The 27,984-nt window shown below is 42.5% G+C and overlaps 1 protein-coding gene across 6 annotated transcripts; it reads right to left on the bottom strand.

Annotated features, from left to right (window-relative positions):
- LOC109473824 (shaker-related potassium channel tsha2-like) lies at positions 1-27,984 on the bottom strand. 6 transcript variants are annotated; one of them, XM_019773949.1, is made up of 5 exons: positions 27,901-27,984; positions 4,804-4,956; positions 4,475-4,588; positions 4,112-4,216; positions 1-1,741 (listed from the first exon to the last, which is right to left on the bottom strand). In XM_019773949.1, exons 2-5 carry the CDS (start codon positions 4,946-4,948, stop codon positions 438-440), a joined length of 1,668 nt encoding a protein of 555 aa, XP_019629508.1. In that variant the 5' UTR covers positions 4,949-4,956; positions 27,901-27,984; the 3' UTR covers positions 1-437. The 6 variants fall into 6 exon arrangements, with proteins under 6 accessions (XP_019629508.1, XP_019629485.1, XP_019629500.1 ...); XM_019773926.1 differs by having other exon boundaries at positions 27,906-27,928; XM_019773941.1 differs by lacking the exon at positions 27,901-27,984 and adding an exon at positions 23,670-23,753.

Here is a 27,984-nt window from a genome sequence, read left to right as displayed (position 1 = left end):
TGTTTTATTTTATTACTTAATAAACACAGACACGACATGCTAGCCACACAAAATTGGCCTTCTTACACAGTTTTTCACATACAGATCGTCTTTCCCAAACTGAAAATTAGTTCAATTACGAAACATACTATGACAGTCCTTAAGCTTAAGAACGTTATCAAGGGATTATTTCAAGATTATCAAGATTATTTCATTTTTTCACTTAGAAATGAATTTAGCTTTAGTTTTTATTCTCTTGTGTCGGTGAGTAGGCCCTGGCTTAAAAGTGACTAAATTTTGGACACTATCGTTTCTCCAATCATGATCGCCTTGGCGTGAGAAATGTTATAGTGTATAGTTCCTTTGTGTTAACTGAGGTAAAGATGGATATTGTTAGATGGATATTTTGGACAATAGGATCCACACGCTTGGATAAATCCGTACCCACACCACTTGCTTCATCTTCTCACTACCCTGTTGATGTTGTCAGAGGATCTGCTGATATAGTTTAAATTTTCGGAGGACTTCCGGTCGTGCACGGGCACCACGAACCGACCAAGCGTAGTCATAGTTGGCACGGGGTTGTGTGTTCTCAAGTTGTCGATCGCGTTGGCGATCCGGTCATCCTCCACGTCCTCCACGGCATGCACCTGGATGTCCGGCGTGTCCGGGTCGCCATGTTTGTCAGCCATGTCCTGTACTGGGAGAGAAGGTAGAAAACGTTGACAGCCGCACTTGTTGATAATTCGGAACAGGAGCACAGCGACCCTGACCGCCAGCGTGGGTTTTGTAGTCTTTTCTTTTTCCTTAAGTTCCCTTTTTCGTTTTTCCTTACCATAGAAGTGGTTGAAATTCTCCACAATGATCGACACAGGCAGCGCAATGACCAGAAGGCCCGTGACAACACACATGGATCCCACGATTTTGCCGGGCAGAGAAACAGGGTAATGGTCTCCGTAGCCAACTGTGGTCATTGTTACAACAGCCCACCAAAATCCCTCCGGTATGCTGGTGTAGTAAGTCCTGGGATCGCCGAACTCAGCGTAGTACACTCCACTGGCATACAGCACGGTCATCACAGACAGGAAGAACAGAAGCATGCCAAGCTCTTCCATACTGGCGTGTAGAGTCTTTCCAAGAATTTGCATTCCCGTAAAATGCCGAGAAAGTTTGAATATACGAAAGACCCTAACCACCTTTAGCACTCTTACAAACGCGACGGAAACGGAATTTCCGGAGATGTCGATGTCGCCAACAAGAATTCCCAGGGTGACGAAGTAAGGCACGACGGAGACAAGATCAAAGATGTTCATCATGTCCTTTACAAATGCCACTTTACTAGGGGAGGCGTAGAAGCGAATTGTCAGTTCGAAGCAGAACCAAACTACGCACGCCGTCTCTACCTGGAAGAACCCGCTTGTCTGTAACACATCTGTAGCTGTGGCGTTGGACGGGAAGCTGAGGGCCTGTTGGCTCTTGTACTGAGGAAGAGTTTCGATACAAAACTGTGCGATAGAGATGAGGATGACACTGACTGAGATCAGGCCGACAATTTTAGCCCAAACCGAACTATCGGGGTAATCAAACAGGAGCCAGATGGACCGTCTGGGCTCAGAGTCCGGCAGCAGGTCCGTGAGTGGCCTGTCCACCGGGTAACCTTCCGAGTCCAAGAAGTCCAGAATCAAGTCATCTCCGAGGTCAAAGAAGCGCAACTCGTCTGCAAAGATGTCCACAGGGATGTTGGTGGGTCGAACCAAGTTTCCTGCGGGTGACACAATGTAAAAGTTAGGACCCATGTTTGTTTACATTCTGGTATTTTGTTGTGGTGCCATAAACTCATTTAGTCTCGTGTGGGCTGTTTTAGAAACACCAATAAATGTCAGAAATGTGAGATAATAGCACAAAACATGTTGGGAAGCGGAAGGAAATTTCAATCGACATTTTTCAATTAAAATATGACAATTGGTGCAAAAATTTGGTGCAAAAATGTTACATAACGCCCTTTTATAATTACAATTAAATACATTTACATTTCCGATTAAAAGGGCAAAAGGGGAGGCCAGTATTATTTTCTAAAAGAACACATTTTATTGTATGAAGTCAAGCAAATTTGTAAAATTTAGTTACAGATTAACAAAGAATTGAACTATTCAAATTCCAGTAACTGAGTAGTGCCCCTCCATGCAGAGCCACGTGCGGGGTGACAGGAATGGGATAATTGTTGAAGACCTCGGTCACTTTTTGGATCAAAGCAGGAGGAAAATTTAGATATTAAGGTGGACAATTGCTGAACTATCCACTCATACATCGCAAACCTTATAATTTTGAAAGATCATCCCGGATTTCGTAACAGCTGCCACTTTTTTTAGAGAACCACGTTTGAATCTTAAGTATTTGTTTCAATTGGATGACTGCCAGAGAAAACGTCACTTTTGGTACAAACCAAAAGGAAAACGAAGTTGCTAAGGTGATGAATTGACAAACAAGTACTCAGAAACACACCGCAAACATGGGTTTTAACATCAACCCAAGACGTGTTAAGAGCCGCAGGTTTGGAATATTGTTCAATGGTTGTTTGCGAAACAATATTTTTCACCTGGTTGTAATTGATCTGAAGGTACTTCGGGGGTTACAAGAATATCAATGCCGTACAATATTACTGCTGCCGTGTTCACACTCAATGTTAAGTTGCCAATATAATTTATTTTAGAGGTTTGAGAAAAATAGTATCTACGCAACCAGAACAATCGCCTCTGCTCTTGTGTCTGCCTTTAAATGCAGCATTTCTCTCTATGTGGAAAAATGGAATCTTCTACCAAGTGATACATGGCTTGGTGATGTGATGTGAATGAATGAATATTTCCTAGGCACCTTAATGCCAAGTTTGCTGTCATTTGCTTTCAATGACATAAGAGGCCAAAATATGCCTTTTAATCTAAAATGGCCCCACAATCCCAAAATAAATAATAGCTGTAATAGTGTATNTTATTTTAGAGGTTTGAGAAAAATAGTATCTACGCAACCAGAACAATCGCCTCTGCTCTTGTGTCTGCCTTTAAATGCAGCATTTCTCTCTATGTGGAAAAATGGAATCTTCTACCAAGTGATACATGGCTTGGTGATGTGATGTGAATGAATGAATATTTCCTAGGCACCTTAATGCCAAGTTTGCTGTCATTTGCTTTCAATGACATAAGAGGCCAAAATATGCCTTTTAATCTAAAATGGCCCCACAATCCCAAAATAAATAATAGCTGTAATAGTGTATTATACTTGTGAATAAGTAAATGTAATGAAAGGTTTGTAAATTTAAGTACGATGTGTCTCTACGTTTAAAGCATACATTTGGCCGATAAAAAGATACGATTTTCACCATATGGAGTTCCCTAGGCTAAATTATAATACAAAATTGTCATAAGTTATACTTATGAAAATTTAAATTATATTAACCTTTATGACTGACGAATCGTAGATTATTTCCGATGATTATGAAAATAAGATCATTTGCATGAATTATACCAGTTGATCATATTCTCCACCAAATGCCAGTCTTATCAATGAAGTCTACTCTAGCATTTTCTCATGAATTATGCAATTATGCCCTAATTTGAATAAGATATGAATACTGATGTTCACCTTCTCTTAACTTTCAAATGCTTCAAGTATAACTTTCCAGGCAGTTGCCACAGTTCTACTTCTTCTAATCAAAGTTTCTATCTCTACTTAAAACTAGTAACGTATGTACATGTGACAGAGTGATTATATGTAAAACATGAACAGGTAAAGGAGACATGCCAACTGCTATTCTTATTCTAGCTCAGCTATTGGGGTTTTTGACTTCTTCTCTGGAGGCAGTGGGAGATGAATATTGTCCGACAAGTAAATGGGTCGAGAGATATTAGATGCTGAAGTAACATAGTCTTTTGTTGAGATGTGAAAAACTTAGAAATGTCAGAGATTTCTTTGAATACGTTTTTCTTTCAAAATCGTAATTAGGACACTTACATATGAAATGCACTTCATCTTCAACTGCCCCCTCTTTACATTATTTACAGTACCATTCACTCGGAGGCAAGACTTTAGTATACTGATACTTTAATATACCAGAGTTAAATAAGACCTTCTGGTGTACCTGTTTGATAGTAGCGAAATATCGCCTCAAAACTGGGACGATGTCGGTCGAAGAAGAACTCATCTTTCTCCTCATTGTAGAACTGTTGGCGACGTGCAATGTCTCCTGTGAGGTAGTGTACAGATATATAAGCGTAAATCGATAGGTTATGGATCTACTTGAAGTAAAATGGCATAACAATATACACGAGAAAGACAAAGTATGGACAATGGACTTGCTCCAGAGATGCGTGGGTCAACTCAAGGACTCTTCCAAGGCAGAGATCATGTGGGTTGAAACACGTGCACCAGCTGTGAGTTGTGCCATTTTATTCTGGGAGGAGTGAGGAAATGGAACATGCAGACAAAGAAGTTCCCTGCCTACCCATGAGAGTATCCGGGTGCTTAAGGAAGACGCCATCTTTGGTCTCGAACTTCAGGCCACTGACGTTGATCTTTACCCTCGTGTCTAGCCTCTTTTTCATACTGTCAATGCCTGCTGTAAAACGGTCAAAAACAACAACAGAGGATCGTACCGTTTGGGGTAAACTTGTAAGCCGGGGTTATTATCTGTCATTTTGTTCAGCAAGCTCCTGCTATACATGCATATTGACCTAAACACGTACACAACATACACGTAATGAGATCTCAAAATATCAGAACGTCAGAAAATGAGAGGGGGGGAATAAGAAAAAACTTTGTCAGCTGACCAACCTTCAGAGAGTATAGAGGCAGCCAAGATGCTGTCCAAACCTGAAGCCACGCACTCGGCTCCTGTCTTCGGTGCTGACTCGGGTTGTCTGCGGAAGCCCACACTCTTCCCGCCGCCTGACCCGCTCTGGAGCATCCGCACGGCCATCGCCACTTCTGGGGACGAATTCAAAGCAATTAACTCATAACAGGTGCGACAAACGTCTTACCGTGTGGTATGTTTCATGCGGTCAATTGAATCAAAAGTTTATGCCGCCAGTTGAGTGACTTTGGTTTGCACTGATCTTCTCAACCCCTTAGGCTGTTTTTGCCTTAACGGCAAAGGTCGTCACTGTCGGTATGACATCTCCTATTCACAGTCACCGACTCAGCTGCCCTTGTCCGTCCTTGTAATGAATTGATTGTGACCTCGTATCTATCTGGAACAATCAGTAATTTGTAAGTCAAGAGGTCAGACGGTCACACTAGTGGATAGAAGTTGTTTGAGTACTTGATGTGTAGATGTGAGTTAAAACTATTCTTAGTCGTGACTCATTCTTTGCTAAGATAGTACTGCCATCTTCAATCTAGTAAACGAGACACACACAACGAAATCATTAATCAACAATATCACAAACAAGAAATCTGATATTCCAAACGACCGGAAAGTATATATAATACATAATGTTCAGAACGATTACTGACAATTTCAGACATCACATTAACAGCAATGTTACCAGTATTGCTACATGACTTGAGACGGCTGATATCACAATCATGATACATAATGCAGAATACCCCCCATTCCTGAAAGTAGTGTGGTATAGCCCATTAGTCCCACACGGTTTAACTCCTACAGCGGACAACAGTTGGTGATCACAGACGATACCACGCCACATACTGGCCGGGGTGCCTCAAATGCAGCTAAAATGCCTCAAATCACAATGTTTCTTTTGGACCTCAATAACTAACCACGAGGCCATGAGGTTTGGGTGCGAACACACAAAGGCAACCAAAAAAAGAATTCAATCGGGACCTGCTAACCCCCATTTTAAAAATTCGTACAACCCCGGCGTAATAACGCATACGACTGACGACAGTTTTTAAATGATAGACGATCACACACAGTGCTGTACAGGGGTGTCCAGTTATTTTATTTCAATAGCTGAAAATACAGACACAGTAAAAAACAATCCGCATCATCTGGACCCCAAGTACTAATCATTTACCGAAAATCAAAGAAATCCGTGAAATCCACCGTGAGTGGAAATTGCTGCGAACACGCAAACATGACCACAAACACGATTTTGTCCCCGCAGAAGGATGTCTCCTTCCCGGAGGTAACAAGATCTACGCCACCCGGCCGTTAGGATTTCAGTATCTTTACATGCATATCACGTAGCCTGTCCCTTATCGTTTGTATGTGTATAGCCCGTATAACCCCAATGCAGCGTAACACACAATATATAGCGGCTGGTAGTGATCGTATAATCAACCATGTGTGTGTGTGTGTGTGTGTGTGTGTGTGTTTGTTTGTTTGCGTGTTTGTGTGTGTGTTTGCGTGTTTGTTTGCGTGTGAGTGTTTGTGCGTTATGTATTTGTCTAATGTGTGGACTGTGGAATGTTTCCATTATGATTGCTCTTTTTGCACATTGACGTTGTCGGAAACCAGAACAATTTTAGGAAAACAAACAAACAGACTATACAAAATAATATAAATCACTTGTGTAGCCTACTGGGCAATTCACACACAGTTTACTGAATCATCAGAAACCAGATTCCAGTCGATGCGGGGCCGGGGGTTGTGGTAACTGAGTGTGTATGCTTTGGGAATCACACTATCAGATGTCATATTGGTAGTCTCAAGTATCTTACAATCACGCAGCTGTGCAACTGTAACGTCCATCCAAATTCTTGGATGTCACAACAGAGACCGAAGAATATGGGAAGAATTTGGCCAAGGAAGGTCAAACCCGGGGTACCTTTCGACACTCACATGTGGCCCAGCTGCAGGTTTCTGATCCAGTAATGTTGTCTACCACGGAATACGGTAATACGATCAGATATTTCTGTCGGATCAAATCGTGTAGTCAATCTAAATCCTCAAACTACACTAAGTTCTGAAGTTGTATTTTGCAAAGTCGCTTTTTCACACGTTTGCGTTTGGGCTTTTTTTGGTGCGTATGACTGTATGGCCTTGTCATGTAGTCAGCACCGTGTTAAAGATACCTTCATGCAATAGACATTAAAAAGGACACGTGCACCTAATTTTTTTTACTGAGGACCGTGTCATGAAGAGGTAAATAGTCCAGTTCATTTCTCGAATTGTGCCTGTCGGATTCACATGTGCCAACATAAGAGAAGACATGACTAAATCTGAGGGACAGAACTGAGCTGTCGGGGTGAGATGAGACGCGAACTTTCTATTTCAACACAAATAGCATTGCAAAGAATGAATACTATCCAATGAATCCTTAAGCAATCCGCCGCTGGCTGGTTTTCTCACTCTTCCTATCAATTCTCAAAGGAGGAACTCAAGAAGACTTTGATAGGAAAACGCCAGACAAGATTCCGACGACGATGGTGTCATATAGTAGGAAGGACTCGACTGAGTCTGACCCGACGAAGGGTGTATATATAAACCTGAAATGCTAACGTTGTTGTCTCGGCACTTCCGTCTGTCACTGTGACTAAGGCTCGCTCATCTTTTTGCTTGGTATCATTATACATTACAGGATCTGCTAAATGAACATAATGTTACTCACTTTAAATCCGAAATTTATGACAAATTCGCTTACCTGTTGGCGTAAACTAGCCAATTACGGAAAACCAATACATGGGCATTAGTATAAACCTAGTCCAGACCACCACTTACCTTCCACAAATCGGAACATCTTGACACCTACAAATCCAGATTTGAGGTTTACAGAAAGGTTTCAGAGGTGGATGTGCCAATCCACGGCTTCAGCCGACCGATTGCGTCACACTGACAGTTCTCCTATGTCTCCGTTAGGTGCTAAACTTGTATCGCAGCCACAGCTGACCCGGGGTACGGCGATGGCAGTTAAACAATATCTGAGCTGTGAACCCGCCGAATGATCGGTCTTTCGTACACATGAATGTTAACAGACTCTAGCGCCACTATGTTTACACCGCAAGTACGCAACTGTAAGGCTCATACATCGTGGGAAGTTCCCACATTCCACCACTGCTATTCTTATCCGTAGTCCGGGCCGCCAGTTATGTAGGTCATTTTTCTATTTGAGATCCAGTGTAGCAAAACTTCAACTGAATAAATCCATTTGAAATATATATATCAAGCTATAGTTGAAGTGATTTCCCCACTTGCAGCCACAAGATGCACATATAATGTAAGCCGAAATATTGTAGAAGTCCCTAAATAAGTCCACGCGTAAATTCAAAGCAGTTTTCCACCCTTCTTTTCCAATTGGCCTCACTAGAGATTTCAGACACACTGCAGTGCTGATTAATATAATGTATCGCTATTGAGAATGGAAGCATAATTTGCTACAACTGTCAAAAGGAAAATTTGTAATCTTCCGCAAGTCGTGCGCACGTAGTTTGGGCATATGGAACAGACATATGCAACATCTACTCATTTGTTATATGAGTAGATGACAATTAGAAGCTAGCAGCTTGTTCTGCAACTACAGGGGAGTTTTCGCCAAACACTTATTTTTCAAAGTTGTTTCAGTGGCTGTGCCAATGTAATATTTGACGGTAAACTTAATTGTTTATTGACAATATTTGTATCATTTCTTGATTAACAAGGTTTATGATGTCAAAATTTTAAAATGTAAGAATCTTGTTTTTTTGCCGCGCCTTGTTTTCTTGCCTTATCGCATTAGATTTGGAGTCTGCGGAGAATGTCATCCAAAAACTTTACTTGCTGTGGCCTAATGATAAAAATCTCTCCCCGTTTTTGCACCAGCAGTGTGCGCTTTGGCAACAGAAATTCAAGTGACATGCCGTGCATCCCGCCCGTGTTGATTTGGCCTACTTTCATGGCTATTTCTATAACTATTATGAATATGAAACCAAGCCTTCGGTATTAAAATATTCTGATACAACCAAGCGCATAGCAATAACACCAACAGAAAGGGGCCATTTGTATAAAAAGTGTGAAGTTTGCAAATCACTTGAAATGCTGCACCTCCGTGTGTTATCAGCTTATAGAAAGTACAAAAACCTGGTCACTAGACTCCAACAGACTATTCGGCCTCGCGCGTGGGCTCATGCAAACTGCCAGTACGAGACTACCCCAATCCGGAATGCTGATCCGCAACAGAGTATGTATGTAACCGTGAGCGGTCGTAGGGGCATTATGGCAGCCAGCAGCATGTCTGGACTTGCGCCATGATGTTTCAGTAGGCTTATAATCTTGGCGGCGCGTATCTCCTCTCCAGGATTTGGCTGATACAGACGGGGTTCGCCAGGCCTCCGTCCGGGTGAATGATGTAAATCACCATGTGGCTTATACAAGACGGAGGTCGCCAGGCTTCCGACCAGGTGATTTGAAGTGAATCACCAGCTCCATACAGTAGTGTTTGTATCATCGCACACCGGGGCATGTCGAAAGGTGTGGTGGGATCTTTAACGCGGTCGAGGTGTGGCTCTCCTCAAACACGGGACCTCCAGTTTACGTCCTATCCGAGGGACGTCCCTAACCGAAGCTATGTACTCATTTACACCTTCGTCGTGTAAAGTGCCTTTCCCAAGGGCACACGATCGGTGACAAGGTGGGGTTCGAACCCGCAACCTCTGGGGTGTGAGCCGAACGCGCTACCGACTGCTCCACACGACCCCACATAACAGAGTACTCCAAGACGAAGTATTGAAAAACTAGAGTTCCCCGATCTCATACCTTCGCCAAATGATGTTAATCTTTATGACTGACAAATTATAGATTAGATTATTCCCCCCTGATTTAAGAAATAGGAACCTAATTTTCATGAATTATATCATTTTATCATAATCTCAACCGAAAGACAGTCTTATATTAACAAACAATGCATTCTAGCATTTCCTAATAAATTATGCAAACGAGGTCCTGATTTGAATAAATTATGTTTAATGATGTTCACCTCAATTTAACTTTCAAATACCACAAGTATGAAATTCCAGGCAGTTATCATTACATAATTATAAAATTTTCTAATTAATTATGCAAATTAGGTCATTATTAACATAATCAATATCTTCCTGTGTTTCTCTCGTTGTCAATTACCAATGTCACAAGCTTCAATTGTCCTATCATGGAATGCAGATGATTTATAGAATTTCCCCATAAATTATGCAAATTACATCCATATTTGCATAATTGTCACATAATTATATTAAGCATCAAGTAAGCTACCTACATAACAAAAATCACGACGATCCGTCCACCGGTTCTTGAGTTATCCCTTTTTGAATATTTTCAAGAATATATCCCTGCAGTTCCAGAGCAAGCCGCTAGGGGGCCTAAACTCACGTCACTTCTTCCCCAGCACAAGAGCTACCTACCATCCAAAGTTCATCACCATAGCATGTCTAGATCATGAGATATCAAAACCGGAAGTTCAGCTGCAGTACCATAACAAGCCGCTAGGGGGTCCAAAATCTAATCATTTCGAGGTCTCATCAAGACCTACCCACCTACCAAGTATCAAGACAATCCATCCAGGCCTTCTCAAGTTATCGTGTTGACAGACAGACAGACACACACACACACACATACATACACGAACGCCCCTGAAAACATAACCTTCTTGGCGAAGGTAATAAACTGATATCTGTTCGTAAGGATGAACCTTAACAGACGGTCCCACAGCTCTTCCTTGCTGTTCTCTCTGAGCGGGGAATGTTCGTGAATATTACGCATTGCTCGGATTGTAACAACCACGTAGGCAGGACAACAACTGCATTTGAACAGACAGCGATTAAGGTACCAAGTAAAGCAATAAATTAAAAAACTTTTGCAGACATCTACTATCTAACGACATTCATCCTCAAATCTAATGACAACCTTCTGCAAATCTTCCCACTATTACTGCACATGTAAGTGCGTTCCTTAACTACCAAGGTGGCTTCTATAATCTCTATCGTACACTCAAATTTGCTAGCACAATTTCAGATCCAAGCTTTTGGTCCTTTATTTATTACCTTCGCCAAGAAGGTTATGTTTTCAGGGGCGTTCGTGTATGTGTGTGTGTGTGTGTGTGTCTGTCTGTCTGTCTGTCAACACGATAACTTGAGAAGGCCTTGATGGATTGTCTTGATACTTGGTAGGTGGGTAGGTCTTGATGAGACCTCAAAATGATTAGATTTTGGACCCCCTAGCGGCTTGTTATGGTACTGCAGCTGAACTTCCGGTTTTGATATCTCATGATCTAGACATGCTATGGTGATGAAATTTGGATGGTAGGTAGCTCTTGTGCTGGGGAAGAAGTGACATGAGTTTAGGCCCCCTAGCGGCTTGCTCTGGAACTGCAGGGATATATTCTTGAAAATATTCAAAACGGGATAACTCAAGAACCAGTTGACGGATCGTCGTGATTTTTGGTATGTAGGTAGCTTACGTGATGCTTAATATAATTATGTGACAATTATGTAAATATGGATGTAATTTGCATAATTTATGGGGAAATTCTATAAATCATCTGCATTCCATGATAGGACAATTGAAGCTTGTGACATTGGTAATTGACAACGAGAGAAACACAGGAAGATATTGATTATGTTAATAATGACTTAATTTGCATAATTAATTAGAAAATTTTATAATTATGTAATGATAACTGCCTGGAATTTCATACTTGTGGTATTTGAAAGTTAAATTGAGATGAACATCATTAAACATAATTTATTCAAATCAGGACCTCATTTGCATAATTTATTAGGAAATGCTAGAATGCATTGTTTGTTAATATAAGACTGTCTTTTGGTTGAGATTATGATAAAATGATATAATTCATGAAAATTAGGTTCCTATTTCTTAAATCAGGGGGGAATAATCTAATCTATAATTTGTCAGTCATAAAGATTAACATCTTTTGGCGAAGGTATGAGATCGGGGAACTCTAGTTTTTTATTTATTGGTTTGGCTGGTACAAGACAGCCAGGGCAGCCCAACTAGCTAGAAGCTATTACTAAGGGCATGCCCTGGGAAAAAATGTGGTTAAATACATAAATTATGGTCATTAATATATGCAGATTACATATGATACAATAAAATTATTACATACCGTACGATTCGTGCAAGTAGAATACATGTGTGTACTGTCTTATACAGAAAACTGGTCTCCAAGGGAGAGCCATACTTAGCTTTGAATAATGCTAGGGATGGAGCTGTCTGGGTGTCCTGTGGAAGAGAGTTCCACAGTTGGACGGACCAGTAGAAGAAGGTTTTTTGTGTTCTGACACTTTTGGGGGCTAGCGAAGAAAGGTTATTTGCGTTTCTAAGGGAATATCTAGATTCAATGGCAGATGATCTGGTGGTATGTAGGGGACTGAGAAGGTGGGGGGGGGCAGTGTCCGTTCATCAGCTTATAGAGGGCAGTCAGAGTGTGAAGCTTCCGGCGAAAGGTAAGAGATGGGAGACGTAACTGAGAGTAGACGGAACGGCAGGACGGATACGGAATGCCATGGTGGCCACTGATCATTCTGGCTGAGCGATACTGGACAGCTTCAAGTAGTCTCTGGTCACGCAGTGTGAGACCTGCCCATAGAATGTCCGCGTATTCCAGAACAGGTCTTACCATGATCTTGTAAAGCTGTAGCAGGATGTTCTGAGGTAACTTTTTGCGTAGCGCACAGAGCACCCCGGCAGTTCTTCCTGCCTTGTTTGTTGTAGCGTTGACATGCAAAGACCAAGTTAGTCTGTTGGTTAAGATCACACCCAGGTGTTTGTGGCTGGGAACCACCTGTAAAGTAGTACCGGCTAGAATGACCGGGGAATCACAGGTGGGAGCGGACGGGTGGTAATTTTCACAGAGTGATTCAAAATTTGCTTTGCTATACAACCAGACTAGCCGTCTTCCACAGGGCCGAGTACCCTTGAGGTTCAGTGTTACAAAAGTAGTTAGATGATCCGAGTCCCCGGGGGGTGCCATGGTACCAGTTCGGTTGCACAACACTGGGTGGGAAGTGATGATCAGATCCAGTAAGTTTGCACCGCGGGTGGGCTCGTGAATCACTTGTTCTAGTCCATAGTCCAGAAGAATGTTTTCCAGCTGACGCCCGGCGTTGTCTGTGATATTACTACTTAGCCAGTTACAGTTCTTAGAGTTAAAGTCACCCAAAATATTTTACAGACTGTGAATGATTTGTGAACAAACGCCTGATGGAGCACATCCGGCCCATGCTTACCACGCACCAAAGTGGATTCCGAGCGCATGATAACACGACCCTCCAGTTGGTCCGACTTGTTGACGAGTGGACGAAAGCCATTGACAAAGGAGAGGTGGTAGGCTGCGTCTTCCTGGACCTGCGTAAGGCTTTCGATAAAGTCTGGCATGGCGGCCTCCTCGCCAAACTAGAAGGATACGGAATCCGTGGGCCTATGCTGGACTGGTTTTACAGCTACCGTAAGCTTACAGATAGACGTCAGAGGGTGGTTGTCCAAGGTGCAACATCTGACTGGAAGACCCCCCTCGCTGGCGTCCCACAGGGCTCCGTACTTGGACCTACACTATTCATTTTATACATAAATGACCTGCCTTCCAACTGTGCAACATGTGAGGCGAACCTTTTCGCAGATGATACCTCGCTCACAGCAGCTCACCGCTCCATCACAAACGTCGTAGACTCACTGAACAACGACCTGGCCACTGTATCAGTCTGGTTACAGTACTTTTGGTCCTTCCTAATTGAAACTAGAGTTCGGAGATCTCATGCCTTCGTCAGAGGGACTTTGCTCTAGATAATGAACATATGTATTCGTCACTTTTTAAATATATTAATTTGGTATGGAGTACAAAAGAATTTATGTACTCCTTTTTTTATTCTACAGAAAGGGTTTGCCACAAGTTTACAGACGCGCCGTCGCCCGTGTTAAACCCCTTAGGTAATATGATTTTGAACTGTTACTGGAAAAAAGTCACTGTTACAAGAAATTCTGCTTACTTTATTATGATCAAAGTGTCACGACAGTGCTACAAAATGTAACTAGAATTCCGAGATTTCATACCTCCATGAAATATGATCTTGATATGTAAATGTAAATTTCTTCTTTAATTGTTCAAATGACCTCTGCATTAACATGATATATGCATCGTGATGTATGTTAACTTTTGATTAATTTACAGATGTCCCAAGTATGACATTCTCATCATTCACCATTACGAAATCATAGAATTTTCACATTAATTATGCAAATTAGGTCATCATTTGCATAATTAGTATCTGTTGAAGTTCCGCCTGCCATAGGTTACATAGTATAATGTAAAACACTGTAATTATAGAATTTCCTCATTAATTATGCAAATAAAGTCCTCATTTGCATAATTTACATTTAATTATGTACATCTCTCTCTCAGCTATCTACACACCAAAAATAATGAAAATATGTTGTTCCTGTCTGGACTTATTGGCTTTTAAACATTTCACCAGAAAGTGCCCTGCAGTTCCAGAACATGCCGCTAGGGGGCCCAAACTCATATGACTTCTTCCCAAGCACGAGAGCTACCTTCCATAAAAATTTCATGACCCTAGCATGTCCAGATCGTGAGATATCAAAACCGGAAGTTGCGCTGCAGTACCAAGGGAAGCCACTAGGGGGACCAAAATCTCATCATTTCCAGTTTTCGTCACACCCTACCAACACACCAAGTATGAAACCCATCCATCCAGGCGTTCTTGAGTTATCTTGTTGACCAACAGACAGACGGAAGGACGGAAGGACGGACGGACGGACGGACGGACAGATAAACGCAACTGAAAATATAACCTCCATGACACATTTCATGGAGGTAATAAGAGAAGATGCGATGATAGGGAAGAATCAGAATAGGGCGACTACTGCTGTTTAGTTGATCTATTTCTGTTTTTATGACCAGTAAAAGATTTGTTTGTTGTTACACTGTGTTCTTTTATTGAATTTGTGTCCTACCATTTGTATTTATGGCTTCACCACAAAGTGGTGAAGACATATTGTGTTCCCTCATGTTTCTCCTTCTTCTTCTTCTCCTCCTGCCATTTCTTTAAAGGGATTCAACTCAGCCGTTGTTCAGCCAAATGAGATAAAATTTGGCATGGACGTAGAGTGGGCCAATACCCCGACGCACTTTTTTTCATTTTTTTGAAAAATTGTTTTTATTTTTTTTTTTTTGCCATTTTCAGGAAAAAAAAAACATTTTGGGATCTGGAGCCCTGGTACTAAAACCAAATGACCTGAAATTTGATATATACGTTGGACATATGTCTGCAAAATCTAATTCAAGCTTTCGACATACACCACTTTAAAATTGTGAAAAATAGGGCTTTTTGGCTATTTTTGGACCAAAAATGTACATTTTTGGCTCCTGTGCCCTAATATTAAATCCGAATGACCTGAAATTCGGTATGGGGATACCTTGGACACATGTCCAAAGAATGCCATTAACGCTTTTGACATACACCACTTTAAAATTATGTAAAATAGGGCTTTTTGGCTATTTCCGGCATTGGAAGATTCCATTGCTGCATGGGGGTATAGACTATTGGCAGCCATCGTGGGATAGATCCATTTTCGGTATGGGGGATGTGGTGAAGCCATCTGCTGCATTTGCTCCCAAGCAAATGTCGGCCTTTCTAGTTCCGTAGTATATTCCAAATCTAGGCATTTTGTTTTTTCGGCCCTTCATGTTTTTTATCGCACTTTCGCATTAAATTTAAGGTCTGGACGTCATCCATAAAAATTACGTGGTGTGGCCTTCGGGAATGACCTGACGCATATCCAAGCTTTCCTCCTCCCGCTGAAATTATAGAACAGTCCCTCAATGTAAGCAACGTTACCTGATCCCAGGGCATAATGGTTATGGGTTCCCCAACTGTCATCAGACTACTCTCCAAGCAGATGTTGTTGGGGGAAGATCGTTATAATTCTAAACACAAAAGGTTCACTTCAGCAACGTAGGGACCTCCCATGGGGCCCATTTTCGAACTTAACTTTGGTCTCTACAGCGGTAATTTGCCTACCAAAGATCAACAGCCATTTACATATACTCGAGTTATCCTGCTAACAAACGACAAACACAAAAGGTCCACTGCAGTGATGTAGGGTAGCACTTGACCTTGGTCTTCCCAATGGTAACCTGCCTGCCAAAAATCATGAACGTCGATCAATGCCAATTTCAAGAGTTATGCTGCTAAATCCACAGTCTCCCACACTAAAACAGACTGATTTTATACCCTTCTGACGAAGACAAATATGCATATGAACACTGAAAATATACGTGAACTAAAAACAATGTACTGGTTTTCGGCATTTTTCCTCAGCTTTTGAAATAGGGTAGTGCGAAGCTGTAGAAATGCTCTATGGTATTGATTTTGAGAAATATATATTTTTAAACCTAAGACTAAAGCCGTATAACTGCACCGTACACATTTCCCCAGTAACTACACACACTCCTTGTGAAATTTATTACTACGTATTCAACTTGTGATTACTGTACATCCTCAAGCGATGGTGGATAAAACACGTCATCTCTAACCATCTCTGAACTTCTCTACGATAACAGTAGAAACCACGTCGGCATTCGGTCGAGATAAGCTGGGAGGGGGGCACCAGCAAGCAGGTCGTTGACCTCTGACAATAATAACACGCTACCTAGCGTGTTTTCATCAAACAACAATGAATGTAGTTTCGGAGAATCGTGATCGGGCACGTTTTAAAAGGAATGTATGGCACGTGGACCAGATGTGAGGAATGTGAGTTACCCGAATCGCGGTTTGGGTGACTTCACATGAACAAGGCTTGAGACAGGAATATAGATAGATATCAATTATGCAAATAAGCCCTAAATATCCTTACAATGATGATGATGATGAAGGGACTATAACAGTGATGAGATGGGGCAGACCTACACCTTGGCATCTGCCTAGTCTCTCCCAATGAATGAATGAACACAAACATGCACGTGCGCGCACACACAGACACACACAAGCGCCCCAATTGAAGCCAATTCCCTAGTGAATTGCCTCCAAATACTTCAAATGCCAAAGGTTATCTGAGTGTCAGAGTAGTCTGCAATCATGATCCGAAATCGATTGTAACCGCTCATCGTTTGAAACAGCGCAGTCGGTTATTTGATCTTTATATGATACTGTCGATGTTTTCACCAAGGACAAAAACGGAAACCATATACTAAACGCGCGGATGTATATTGAATATGTCGTTCATTATTTATACACACCCTTGAATTAAGAAATATCATCAGTATAATTTGTAGGGAAACAAATGATCACAGCAGGAGCGTGTCTTTGTTCCAGACTGTTATCTGGGACAGAAAAACAAAGTACCGATGACGAAGGTGTCATGTTTATAGTGTGGCTGATATACGCAGGCAGTTTCATTGTTTTCTTGCGCAGTGCTGATATAGAGGTGTACTCCCAAGGGATGGTTCTAGTAGTACATGTACATTAGCGCATCCACTCAAGCGGACAAAATACCACAATGTGCATTGCAGTTGCGCCAGAACTGCCACTGAATTATCCTAAGCAAATCCACAAGTTTGGAAACCAGCGACGGTAATTAAAACGCGACATCAAGCAAAGCCCAAACTCCTTTTAAGACTGCAGGATACCAACACGTCTATCACATAACCCTCTTCATAAGACTATAATTTAGACAGCAACAAAGAGATTTGTGTCTTCTTGCCCAGACCGACTGTTTTAGGTTGTCGAATGGAGATCGAATTCGGACAGGGATGGGCTGTTAATAAGTAAAAAGGAAAATAAAGACAGGTGAAGATCTTAGTCTGGGTAAGTCAGGCCTTAATTCATCTATAGCGACAGAAATATTCTCACCCAGGACAAGCTTCTTGCACTACTCATAGTCTTACCTGACTCAGACTAAGAACGGAAGCAATGTGCCTGTGGAATCTCGCAGTTGACGCTCGCAGCTGAAGAGGTCCGTTTGTCACCGGTTAAACCACAGCATTGTCCGAGGGGCAGGGGTTTGTAGTGAATACTAGTTGGCGGTTCGGTGACCCAAGCATGTAAGCATCAATCAAATGTTGCTGGACGAGTTTGTCACAGTAAAAGTAGCAGTTCATCCGGCAACCATGGTACCCTTGGGTGGATCAAACAATGTACATGTAGGTGGCATCTTATCCGCCAATCTAACCTATTCTGTTCCGATAATGCATCGTGAGACTATTCGTCGGCACAAGCGCCAACTTAGCCGTTCCAGTAAATCGACTGGAGTTGCATGAGAGGACGTCTGGTTAGTTACAGTTGTGAGAGCTGAACTGATGTATCGTTCTTTGACTGATTTATTTCAAGACATCAACGCATGATATGACAGAGACGGCCATATAGGTTACTTTCTGCATTTCTGTACAGTTCTGAAAAAATGCACGAAGGACATGTAGGAATGTTGGAAGGAGGAAATATTGTAATCTCCATGAATGCCGTATTTTCCTTTTTTCTGGCGTGATTACGTATTGTTCACGGTCGGTGTGTATGTTGTTGGCATGTCTGGCTGATTGACAGTGGCGATATCTGGTATATGGGTAGGTCTCGGGATGACGAGTCAAGGTCTATGTAACTAGTAACTTCTAGTGCCTCCTCTTGGTACTGCTGCAGAATGGCTGGTTCGGTAGATTCTGTTCTACATATGCTGTGGTATTGATTTTCTGGTGGCAGATAGCGTATGATATTGGAAAGAAGTAGTATAGGTTTCCGCCTCCTAGAAATAATTTCTGGAACTGCGGAGGGGTTTTGTGAAAACGTTATCATCTTCCCAGACTCGTCCGATTTTTAGCGTAAATTTCAGATGAATAATACGCCCGATTGTCTGTCAATTTTGATATCCCGCGACCTTAGCAAATAGCAAATGCGGCCAAAGTTCCATGTGTATGTGACCGTATGTGTAAATAAAACCTGAGCAGCCATCTCTTAGAATATAAAATTTGCAGGCAATGCCGGCTTATCTGGTGGTGCTCTGTCTGATGAACCGTTAGACTAAACATGATAACGTATGCGCGTGATGCTAACTAAAATGACAAACGGCCTGAGATTGGGGAATAGTCGTATTTCATTCTTTCAGTGTTACGTAATAACACCGTTTAACCGGCAAAACAGTAGAACAATTATCGGAAAATGTCGTTCCGTACGACAATTACACACGGCAGCATCAGGCAGTATTGCCTGACTGGTGGGTGCACATTCAATCAATGATGGCTGAAAATTGTGTGTATGTGCTTTCATGCATGTGACATACAAAGAACACCCCAGAGAATGATCCAACTGTTATGATCCTCAGGATCCTAGTTTAGCTTATAGTTAGACATAATGAATGAGATATATCTCTAGAACCGAAAAGCACCTGTATCAGTAGGTTTGAAACAACCACAACAGATGTGTAGAAAAACCTAACTCGTTTGACAGGTAAGTGGGCCACTCCATAATCGTGTGGGCGAGCGAGCACACCACAAACACAATAAAGATGGTGTTTAATTGAGCAGAACTAACCTGTTGGCTTGTCGCACACAATGGGGCATCAAGTGTCGTTACAATAACTACGCCGTGTCTCCAGGCGGCCTCATGCCCTATTTCTAGAAATTGCGATGCTGATAACTTAAGGCGTCAGATTATGTAAGGGTTATCTGTGTATCTCCATCTCTCTCCTGGTTGCCAAACAAAGAATTAAACAAGCTTAAGACAAACAAAAACAACAATACAAGATGGCAGCGACGACCTTCTGTGTATTCGGATGACTTCTGACATTAGACCTGCTCACGTGACTAACACAGGTGCATTGCGTTAGTTATTTATAGACCAGTGATAATTCGGCACGACAATGAATGCCGGTGACCCGCGGGAGGCCTACAGGCCAAATGTACCAGGACTTGTTTTCTAAACAACTGTACCCTGTCCATTCGTTTCTGGTTTAGTGGATGAGCGAGTGTTCCTGTCCGCTGTTTTCAACTGTGTCATGTTGCAGAGAGAAGCCTCGTAAACCAGGCACAAGGTGTGAGCGGGCTGATTAGGCGATCTAACACATCCACGTTCGGACGTGAAGAGGACAAGTTGGTTATACCAGACGCCAAATAGAATGAGCCAACTAAGTAAATTAACCTGAATCCACCGGAAACAGCACACAGCGAGCCCCCTCCTTTTTCCAGACGGTTACGAAGCCAACTGTGAAGGCTAATATCAGTGTCACCAACCGATCTTTAAAGTCTGTCATAATACATTGTAGTAGCTGTTTGGGCATATGATTACCTTCCTATCTGGCAATACGGTTTTCATGTTTTCTTTGGCGTTCCTGTTTGTGTGTATGGCCGTGTATGTGCGAGTGTGTGCGTGTGTGTTTGTTTGTGCCTGTGTATCTGTCAACACGATAACTCAAGAAGGCTTAGATAGATTGTCTTGATATGTGGTATTTGGACATGAAAATGGTTAGCTGTTGCCCCCCTCGCCTAGCGGTTTGTTATGGTACTGCTGTGGCTCTTTGACATCATCTGTATGTATGTAGTCACGGTTTTTGTGTGGAAGATCGCTCTTGTGCTCGGCAAGAAGTCACATAAGTTTGAGCTCCCTAGGAGCTTGTTGGGGAAGGGGTTGGTAAAATTTTCGAATCGATCGAAAGAGGATAACTTGAATGTTTTTGGTATGTAGTTAGCCTAACTGATACTTGGCATAATTTGATGATAATATTGCAAATCATAAGGTAATATGAATAAAATCAGAAAGTAATTCGCAGTTCTAGTTTGAATATAGTTGATTGCTAGTATATTTCTCAAACATGACAAATGTAACTACGAACAAGGGAAACATTGACAGATGTAAACAAGAAATCTGAGATTCCAAACCTCCGGGAAGTATATGACGCATGATGAACACAATGATCGCTGTGAATTTAAGATATTGTATCATCTAACAGTAACGCTATAAGAAAAAAGATGGGATGTCACAATCAACCATAATACACAATTCAGAACAACCTCCCTTGAAAGAAATGTGGTATAGTCCACAGTGCCATCTGGCGTCCGGTAAATGTTAATCAGATGTGTAACAAACAGGTGAGTGGCCCATTCGCACGCACCCCCATTTCAACCAACCTCAAAAATGGAAGAACCCGACAGATTTCGGCAGACCCTTGCACAACAGCCGACACCATAAAACGTTACCCACTGCCACATCCGCGGGGGTGTCCAGAAGCCGTCCAAATATTTTATTTCGACATAGACACAATTAAAAAAAAGATCCGCATCATCTGGACCCCAATGCCTACTCACACCGAAATCCAAAGAAATCCGTCCAGCCCACCGCGAGTTACATCTGCGAACCCACAAACATCGACCAAACACAAAATCCTTCTGCGGAAGGATGAGATCATTATGCTTTGCAAAGAGTTGCCTTCTTTGTTTAAATAAGATTTCATTAATTGGCTACCTCCTGTTTGTGTGGAGAACATGATAAACTGATGTATATCTTTAAATGATGATCTTATTTACATGACCAATGAGAAAATAATTCGTCAGTCGTAATTCAGTCATTCAATCCGTTAAATACCCAGAGTGTTTGAAAAATATCAACATTATTTGGCGAAGATATGAAACCGTGGAACTCATTACACAGTATATGTATGAATTGATACATTCAGGTTACCAAGTCGAAACTGGGAACAATCAAAAAGCATTTTCAGGACTTCTCATGTTCATTATGTATAGCTTCGGTCACAACTCGCCGTACGTGCTTCTGCGTGCTGTCTACGTGCAAAAACGTGGGCAAACGTAGGGCATCCGTGCGTGGTGAGTACCGCCTCCGTACGGAATCCTACGGTTTTGGGAGCACGCAGACACGCCGTAGAACTTTAAGGGCATGTAAAACTTTTTCTGCGTGCTGTCTACGGATTCACCACCCGTGCGTGCGAGTACGGGCGACGCGCGTGCCCCGTACGTACCGTACGTAAGAAGCACGTGTGAGTACGGCCTCCTTACGGTAAAGTTGCAATCGCACAGAGATCGTACGTTGTAAGCACGTACAACTCAACACTTGCGCAACGTTCGATGCACGCAACCGCTCACGGCCAGACGTGGCGTGCAGGCCACACTCTTACACCCTGCGAAACCGTGCGAGTGACGTGCGTCGACGCCACTCCTTCCCCACGTTTTCAGAAAAAACGTATCAGACGTGGCCTCCCAAAAAACGTACGGACAAAACGCACGTACGGTGGGTTGTGACCGAGGCTTAAAAGGCGGGGCGATATCGTAACGAGAGACCCCCCCCTCAGCAGTGATGGCTTGACGGTACAATCACTAGATCAACAGCTGAAACCATGTTGTCAGTAGAGCAGGCAGGTGTTGTTTGTACTTTGCCGTACCCATGACCACAAACATCGCGTTCTGTGGAACTAGCCGTGCGGAGATCCTGTGTTGTTCAGGGGAAATATTCAGGGACGCACCACGAATGATGCATAGGTGGTCGTGTGGGCGAGGTGAGTTCCCTGATACACAGGGATTTGACAATTTGCAGACTTGCTGCTTGATAAAACTTCAAGGCCATGCCACTATCATCCTACGACGGCTGATACATTTGTACTACCCACGTCATCTGTCATGTCCACCACCAGTCTTTGCTTGTTGTTGACCAAAGGAAGCACGTATGGTACCATACATAATAAACCTGGTGCAGCAACAGAGAAACCACAAATAGCAATTTTACAGGCACATTGTAGTATCCGCCTACCGTCACCAGTTCAGTACGTTGCGTCGCCTTCGATGAATGTTGTGGTGCACCCAGCTGGCTGTGGGGATGACAAAATATATATACACGCGTTTTCTAACACGAACTTTCGTCTCATCTCATCTATCTCTAGTCCGGTTATTTGGATGACCACAGACGATCAAACAACCAACCAGTTTTCTGCTCTTAACGTCTGAGTTTAGGGTCTATTCTGTGACATTATTCTCTCATCGTGTCCGCTGCCTACTCCTCTTTCTTCCTTCCCTGGACTGTTTCTAGTCCCAATGGTGCTCCGTCTGATTTTGGAGCCGAGCTTGATATTCTAGTCTTTCCAGAGAGGCCTTAAGTCTTGTCAGTGCTGATATTGTCTGTGCTTTTCTGGTGAGGATCTCTGGTTATCATCTTTCGTCTGTCACTTTGTCTCCTCAACAAAGGGCATTTCAACGTCGGGCCTCAAGCTAATACGCCGGGGACTCCTGAGCTTGCAACATTCGCCTATATCATTATTTGCCAGTTCGTCAAAACGTATCACATGTTTTGACATTTACAAATACCCTGCCCATTATAGCCTCCTTCGCAGTCTTGTTGGACGTCGGCGTTATTTTTTCTCTGAGCGACGCGAGTAATATGCCGCCGCAAGGGACGATTTGCTGCCGAGGGAGTTTTTGCCACGAAGAGAAGGATTCGACGCTCCGGAGACAAAACGTTAAGACGATAAAGGCGTTCTTGACAAACAGATGAATGTGTCCGCAAAACGATCAATTTGACGCGTTGAACTTTTGAAATCAAACTATGGCAACTATATTCTTGAACTGGCGACGCATGAAAATAGATAAAAATGTCATCACCACACCAAGAAAGGTCAGGTAGAACTGGGTTACTCTGTAACAAGTTTACAAACGTATTGGTGAACAACATAGAGAAATACAAGGGCCCGGATTCAACAGAATGGCAACATTGCTCAAAGTCAGCTGGTTATGTGCCACTAGACTCACCTGTCCGAGATAGAACTGTTATATACTCCTCTTGTAAAGTTCAGTCACTTACACTAAATCATCTGTTGGACTGTCTATGTGGACTTGAACAAGGGTTAGAACATTACCAATTTGGGGAGCTCAAGTATTATTACTACATTCGTTTGGCATTTACAAAACTATAACTGTCCACCATGCGTGCAGTTAATATGTTTCTACGTTAAAACGTGTAGGTTTACAGTAACTTATATGAGAGTACGTTTGGTATTTAATGATGTTAAAACTACAGTTTCTGCTGTGGTACAGCCTGGGGCGGGGAGTCAGTACGCCTTGACTTGTCCGTCACAGTTGTCTGACTTTTAGTGGAACACAGGATATAGAGGCAGGACCTTCTCATTAACACGTTACAATGCATCCTTGTACTCTCGAGTTGGGATTTATTTTTAGAATGAAAGAGACTGGAGACTGACAGTTACGGACCAACGAACGTAAATATCCAATTGTTTATAAAGCACACATACAGTGTGGTACACTTACACTAACCTCAATCAAGTTTATTTTGCTGAGAGGTAGATCGGTGTTTTGAAAACAATCCTGAATGTTTGCCATTCTCTAGAATCCCCGACTATTGTTAGATAAAACAAAAATAAAGACTTAAAGCCTCGGTCACAACCCGCCGTACGTGCGTTTTGTCCGTACGTTTTTTGGGAGGCTACGTCTGATACGTTTTTTCTGAAAACGTGGGGAAGGAGTGGCGTCGACGCACGTCACTCGCACGGTTGCGCAAGGTGTAAGAGTGTGGTCTGCACGCCACGTCTGGCCGTGAGCGGTTGCGTGCATTGTCGTTGCGCAAGTGGTAAGTCAGTTGTACGTGCTTACAACGTACGATCTCTGTGCGATTGCAACTTTACCGTAAGGCCGTACTCACACGTGCGTCTTTCGTACGGTACGTACGGGGCACGCGCGTCGCCCGTACTCGCACGCACAGGTGGTGAATCCGTAGACCGCACGCAGAAAAAGTTTTACATGCACTTAAAGGCACTCTATGTAGTTTTTTGCGCAAAAAATTGAAATATTCTAATTATACTAAATTTCGGTGTTATTAGCAGTTACTATCACTTTTCAACACATTTGTGTCATTATTTCACATTTTTTTCGTATATTTTGTCCGTTCAAACAGTCCTTCTTCAGTTCCCGGTGCCACCGGTTTGCTCTGAGGACAACAACAACAACAGACAGGGGTTGCCCCCTAGGGTGGCTAATTGGCCCGGGCATGCCAGGCTTGATAGACAGGGGCAGATGTCACAAGATATACCCTCCTTAGAAAAAACTCATATCTTTCACATGAGGTGGAATATAATTATCAACTTAGAGTATTTTGTTGGGCATGAATAAACTGTGGTCATTATCCCCTCAAAAGAGATAAAAAATCTGGTAAACGATTAGGTATTTCAGAAACTGGTAAGCTATCAACTGACACCCCACTGGGATGTAGGTCAAACCACTGGGAGTGGACAATACCATATGTGTGGTTTGGCCAGAGGTTGAATAGAAGATCATTCACAGTTTTCTAAGCTTCTAAGGAGCAAGGATGTTGTATTTTTTGTCTGTGGAGTATAATTTTGGAATACTAATGGGTTAAGCCAATGTACTATGTAAAGAAAAGAATAAGAAATATACTTTTGTATTGTCAAAAACTACATAGAGTGACTTTAAGGNATAAACTGTGGTCATTATCCCCTCAAAAGAGATAAAAAATCTGGTAAACGATTAGGTATTTCAGAAACTGGTAAGCTATCAACTGACACCCCACTGGGATGTAGGTCAAACCACTGGGAGTGGACAATACCATATGTGTGGTTTGGCCAGAGGTTGAATAGAAGATCATTCACAGTTTTCTAAGCTTCTAAGGAGCAAGGATGTTGTATTTTTTGCTGTGGAGTATAATTTTGGAATACTAATGGGTTAAGCCAATGTACTATGTAAAGAAAAGAATAAGAAATATACTTTTTGTATTGTCAAAAAACTACATAGAGTGACTTTAAGGTTCTACGGCGTGTCTGCATGCTCCCAAATCCGTAGGATTCCGTACGGAGGCAGTACTCACCACGCACGGATGCCCTGCGTTTGCCCACGTTTCTGCACGTAGACAGCACGCAGAAGCACGTACGGCGCGTTGTGACCGACGCTTAACACAGTCTTGTGGGATTGTGGCAGTAGCCTGGATACCTTAATTACTCCAGCCTCGATTTCAGAATAAGCCTCCTGTTTGGTTGCGCTCAGGGTGGAACTTTACAGGTGGAAATTTAAACTGTGAAGCAAATGTAATATTGGCACATGCCCTGCTTTAGCGGCGTCACTCTAACAATGAAGATGTAACTTGTTAGTTTCAAAGCAGATAAGTCGATGTCCTACATATTGTAGGAACGCCCTCGCTGCCATATGTACACATGCGTCTATCGTACATCAGAACAACAATGAAGGGAATAGTCTTACTTACAGCGGTGTCAAGGTCTACATGTAACTGTTACAACCAACCAAAGCGATAACCTGGCCTGTCAAGAAATTCGGCAGTAAACAAAATGAAAAAAATACGGTCTTCTTTCATCGCTTATCGCACAAATTAATTGTGTACCGTTATAATTATGGAGATGGATAGGACATACGCTAGGAAAACCCCCAGAATCCATCACTAGAACTGCCTTTGACTGGAATCCCCAAGGGACAAGGAAGAGGGGCAGACCGCGGCTGTCCCGGAGGAGGGGTGTCAGGAAGGACCTAACAGCAGCCAACACCTCGTGGCACGAGGTTAAGACGATCGCAAGGGACCGAGGGAGGTGGAGAACGTTCTCTGAAGCCCTGTGCTCTAGCACGGGCGAAGAGGATTAAGTCAATAATTATGCCGATTTCTCAAGAATGATTGGAAGCTAGACATAACGTTACTGAAATCCCAACGATAAGTACAATGTTTCTGAAACCAATTTTCGTCTATGTTGTTGTACAAATTTGACTTTAAACATTATAAGCAAAGACCTAGAGTCCAATTAGCAAGACTGAAATGCAACAGTCTATTCCCATAGATTTTAACTAGAAACAGGATCTTTTTCTGCTAAGCCGTCTAACACAGTGTCGGCGTTGCACAATAGCTTTAGTAATCCGTTCCTCGGAAAATATTATTTGTCTCAGGTTAGAATAACCGGTCGAACTAGGAAATTAAGATATCAAATTTCTCGTCTGATCCAGACAACAATGTGCGAAGCTTTGTACATGTGGAACAGAAAATTGTCGTTTCAGGCAAATTGGTTGACCCGGGTCGGTCTCCAAAGGGACGTGATTATGAAGGAGGGAAGTGCGCCTGTCCCTGTCACCGGGTCATGGTACTTTCATCACTGTGTTCATACCGCTGCGCACGGAAAATATTGATTGAAATAGAGACTGAAAGATGTCAGAACAAATCCAAAATCAAGAATAGCAAGGAGGTAATAAAAAGTCGTCAATCATTTATTAAATATTCATCCAAATGCTTCGAAGGAACGTTCTTTTCACTTGTTGTGTAGACCATCACGATAGGTTAAAATACCGACAGTTGAGATTGGGATCCAGAAATTCTACACTATGCACTGAAAAGACATGCTATCATCTCCCCGATTAAATCAAATTTAGAACGTATCTGGTAAAAGGCAATTGTAGGAGACAGGGGGTAGGTACAGTGAGATACAGATGACATTATTTCGCTCACGACAGATACAACAAGAACGGTGACCTGTTGTTCTAATGTGTGGTACGGCCGGGCGAATCTAAGAACTGTCAGTTAGCCAGCCCGCTGGTCATACCAGGATACGCCAAATTCTCCTGAAACCGTGCTGGAAATAACGATAGAGATGAAACTGGTCGTCAGAAACGCTCGTGACTCATACACAATGTAATGGCAAGGGTTGTAAAGGGGGGGGGGTTCCCATTCGACATGAAGGTATTACCGGTGTACTAGAGTCAGAAGCTAATTGTGACATACCCATGACGCACAGAGACGAGTGGAAGCGATCCTTTTGACGAGACGTCTCTATCATAAACGTGTGATACGGGAGATCGACATGTTCATTTGTTAGGAGACCGGCACTTCTATTCCGCAGACTTGTCGTGGATTAAACCTGACTCTGGCATCTTCATACGTATGCATGCTCCTGGTAAAAACGATGTTTCCTCAGTCAAACTTCACAAAAAAAAAGTAATGGATGATAGAAAAGCTACCAACCGTACTCATCCTCTGCAATTGATGTACGCCATCTTGCGGAATCGATATGAAAGGCAGTTGAAGGGCAGCGGCCTCCCGTCCCAG

The sequence above is a fragment of the Branchiostoma belcheri genome, unplaced genomic scaffold, assembly GCF_001625305.1.
Source record: "Branchiostoma belcheri isolate BF01 breed outbred unplaced genomic scaffold, Haploidv18h27 scaffold100, whole genome shotgun sequence".
Classification (NCBI taxonomy): Eukaryota; Metazoa; Chordata; class Leptocardii; order Amphioxiformes; family Branchiostomatidae; genus Branchiostoma; species Branchiostoma belcheri.
The sequence above is the reverse complement of the archived record's forward strand: the minus strand, read 5'-3'. Positions and strand labels throughout refer to the sequence as shown.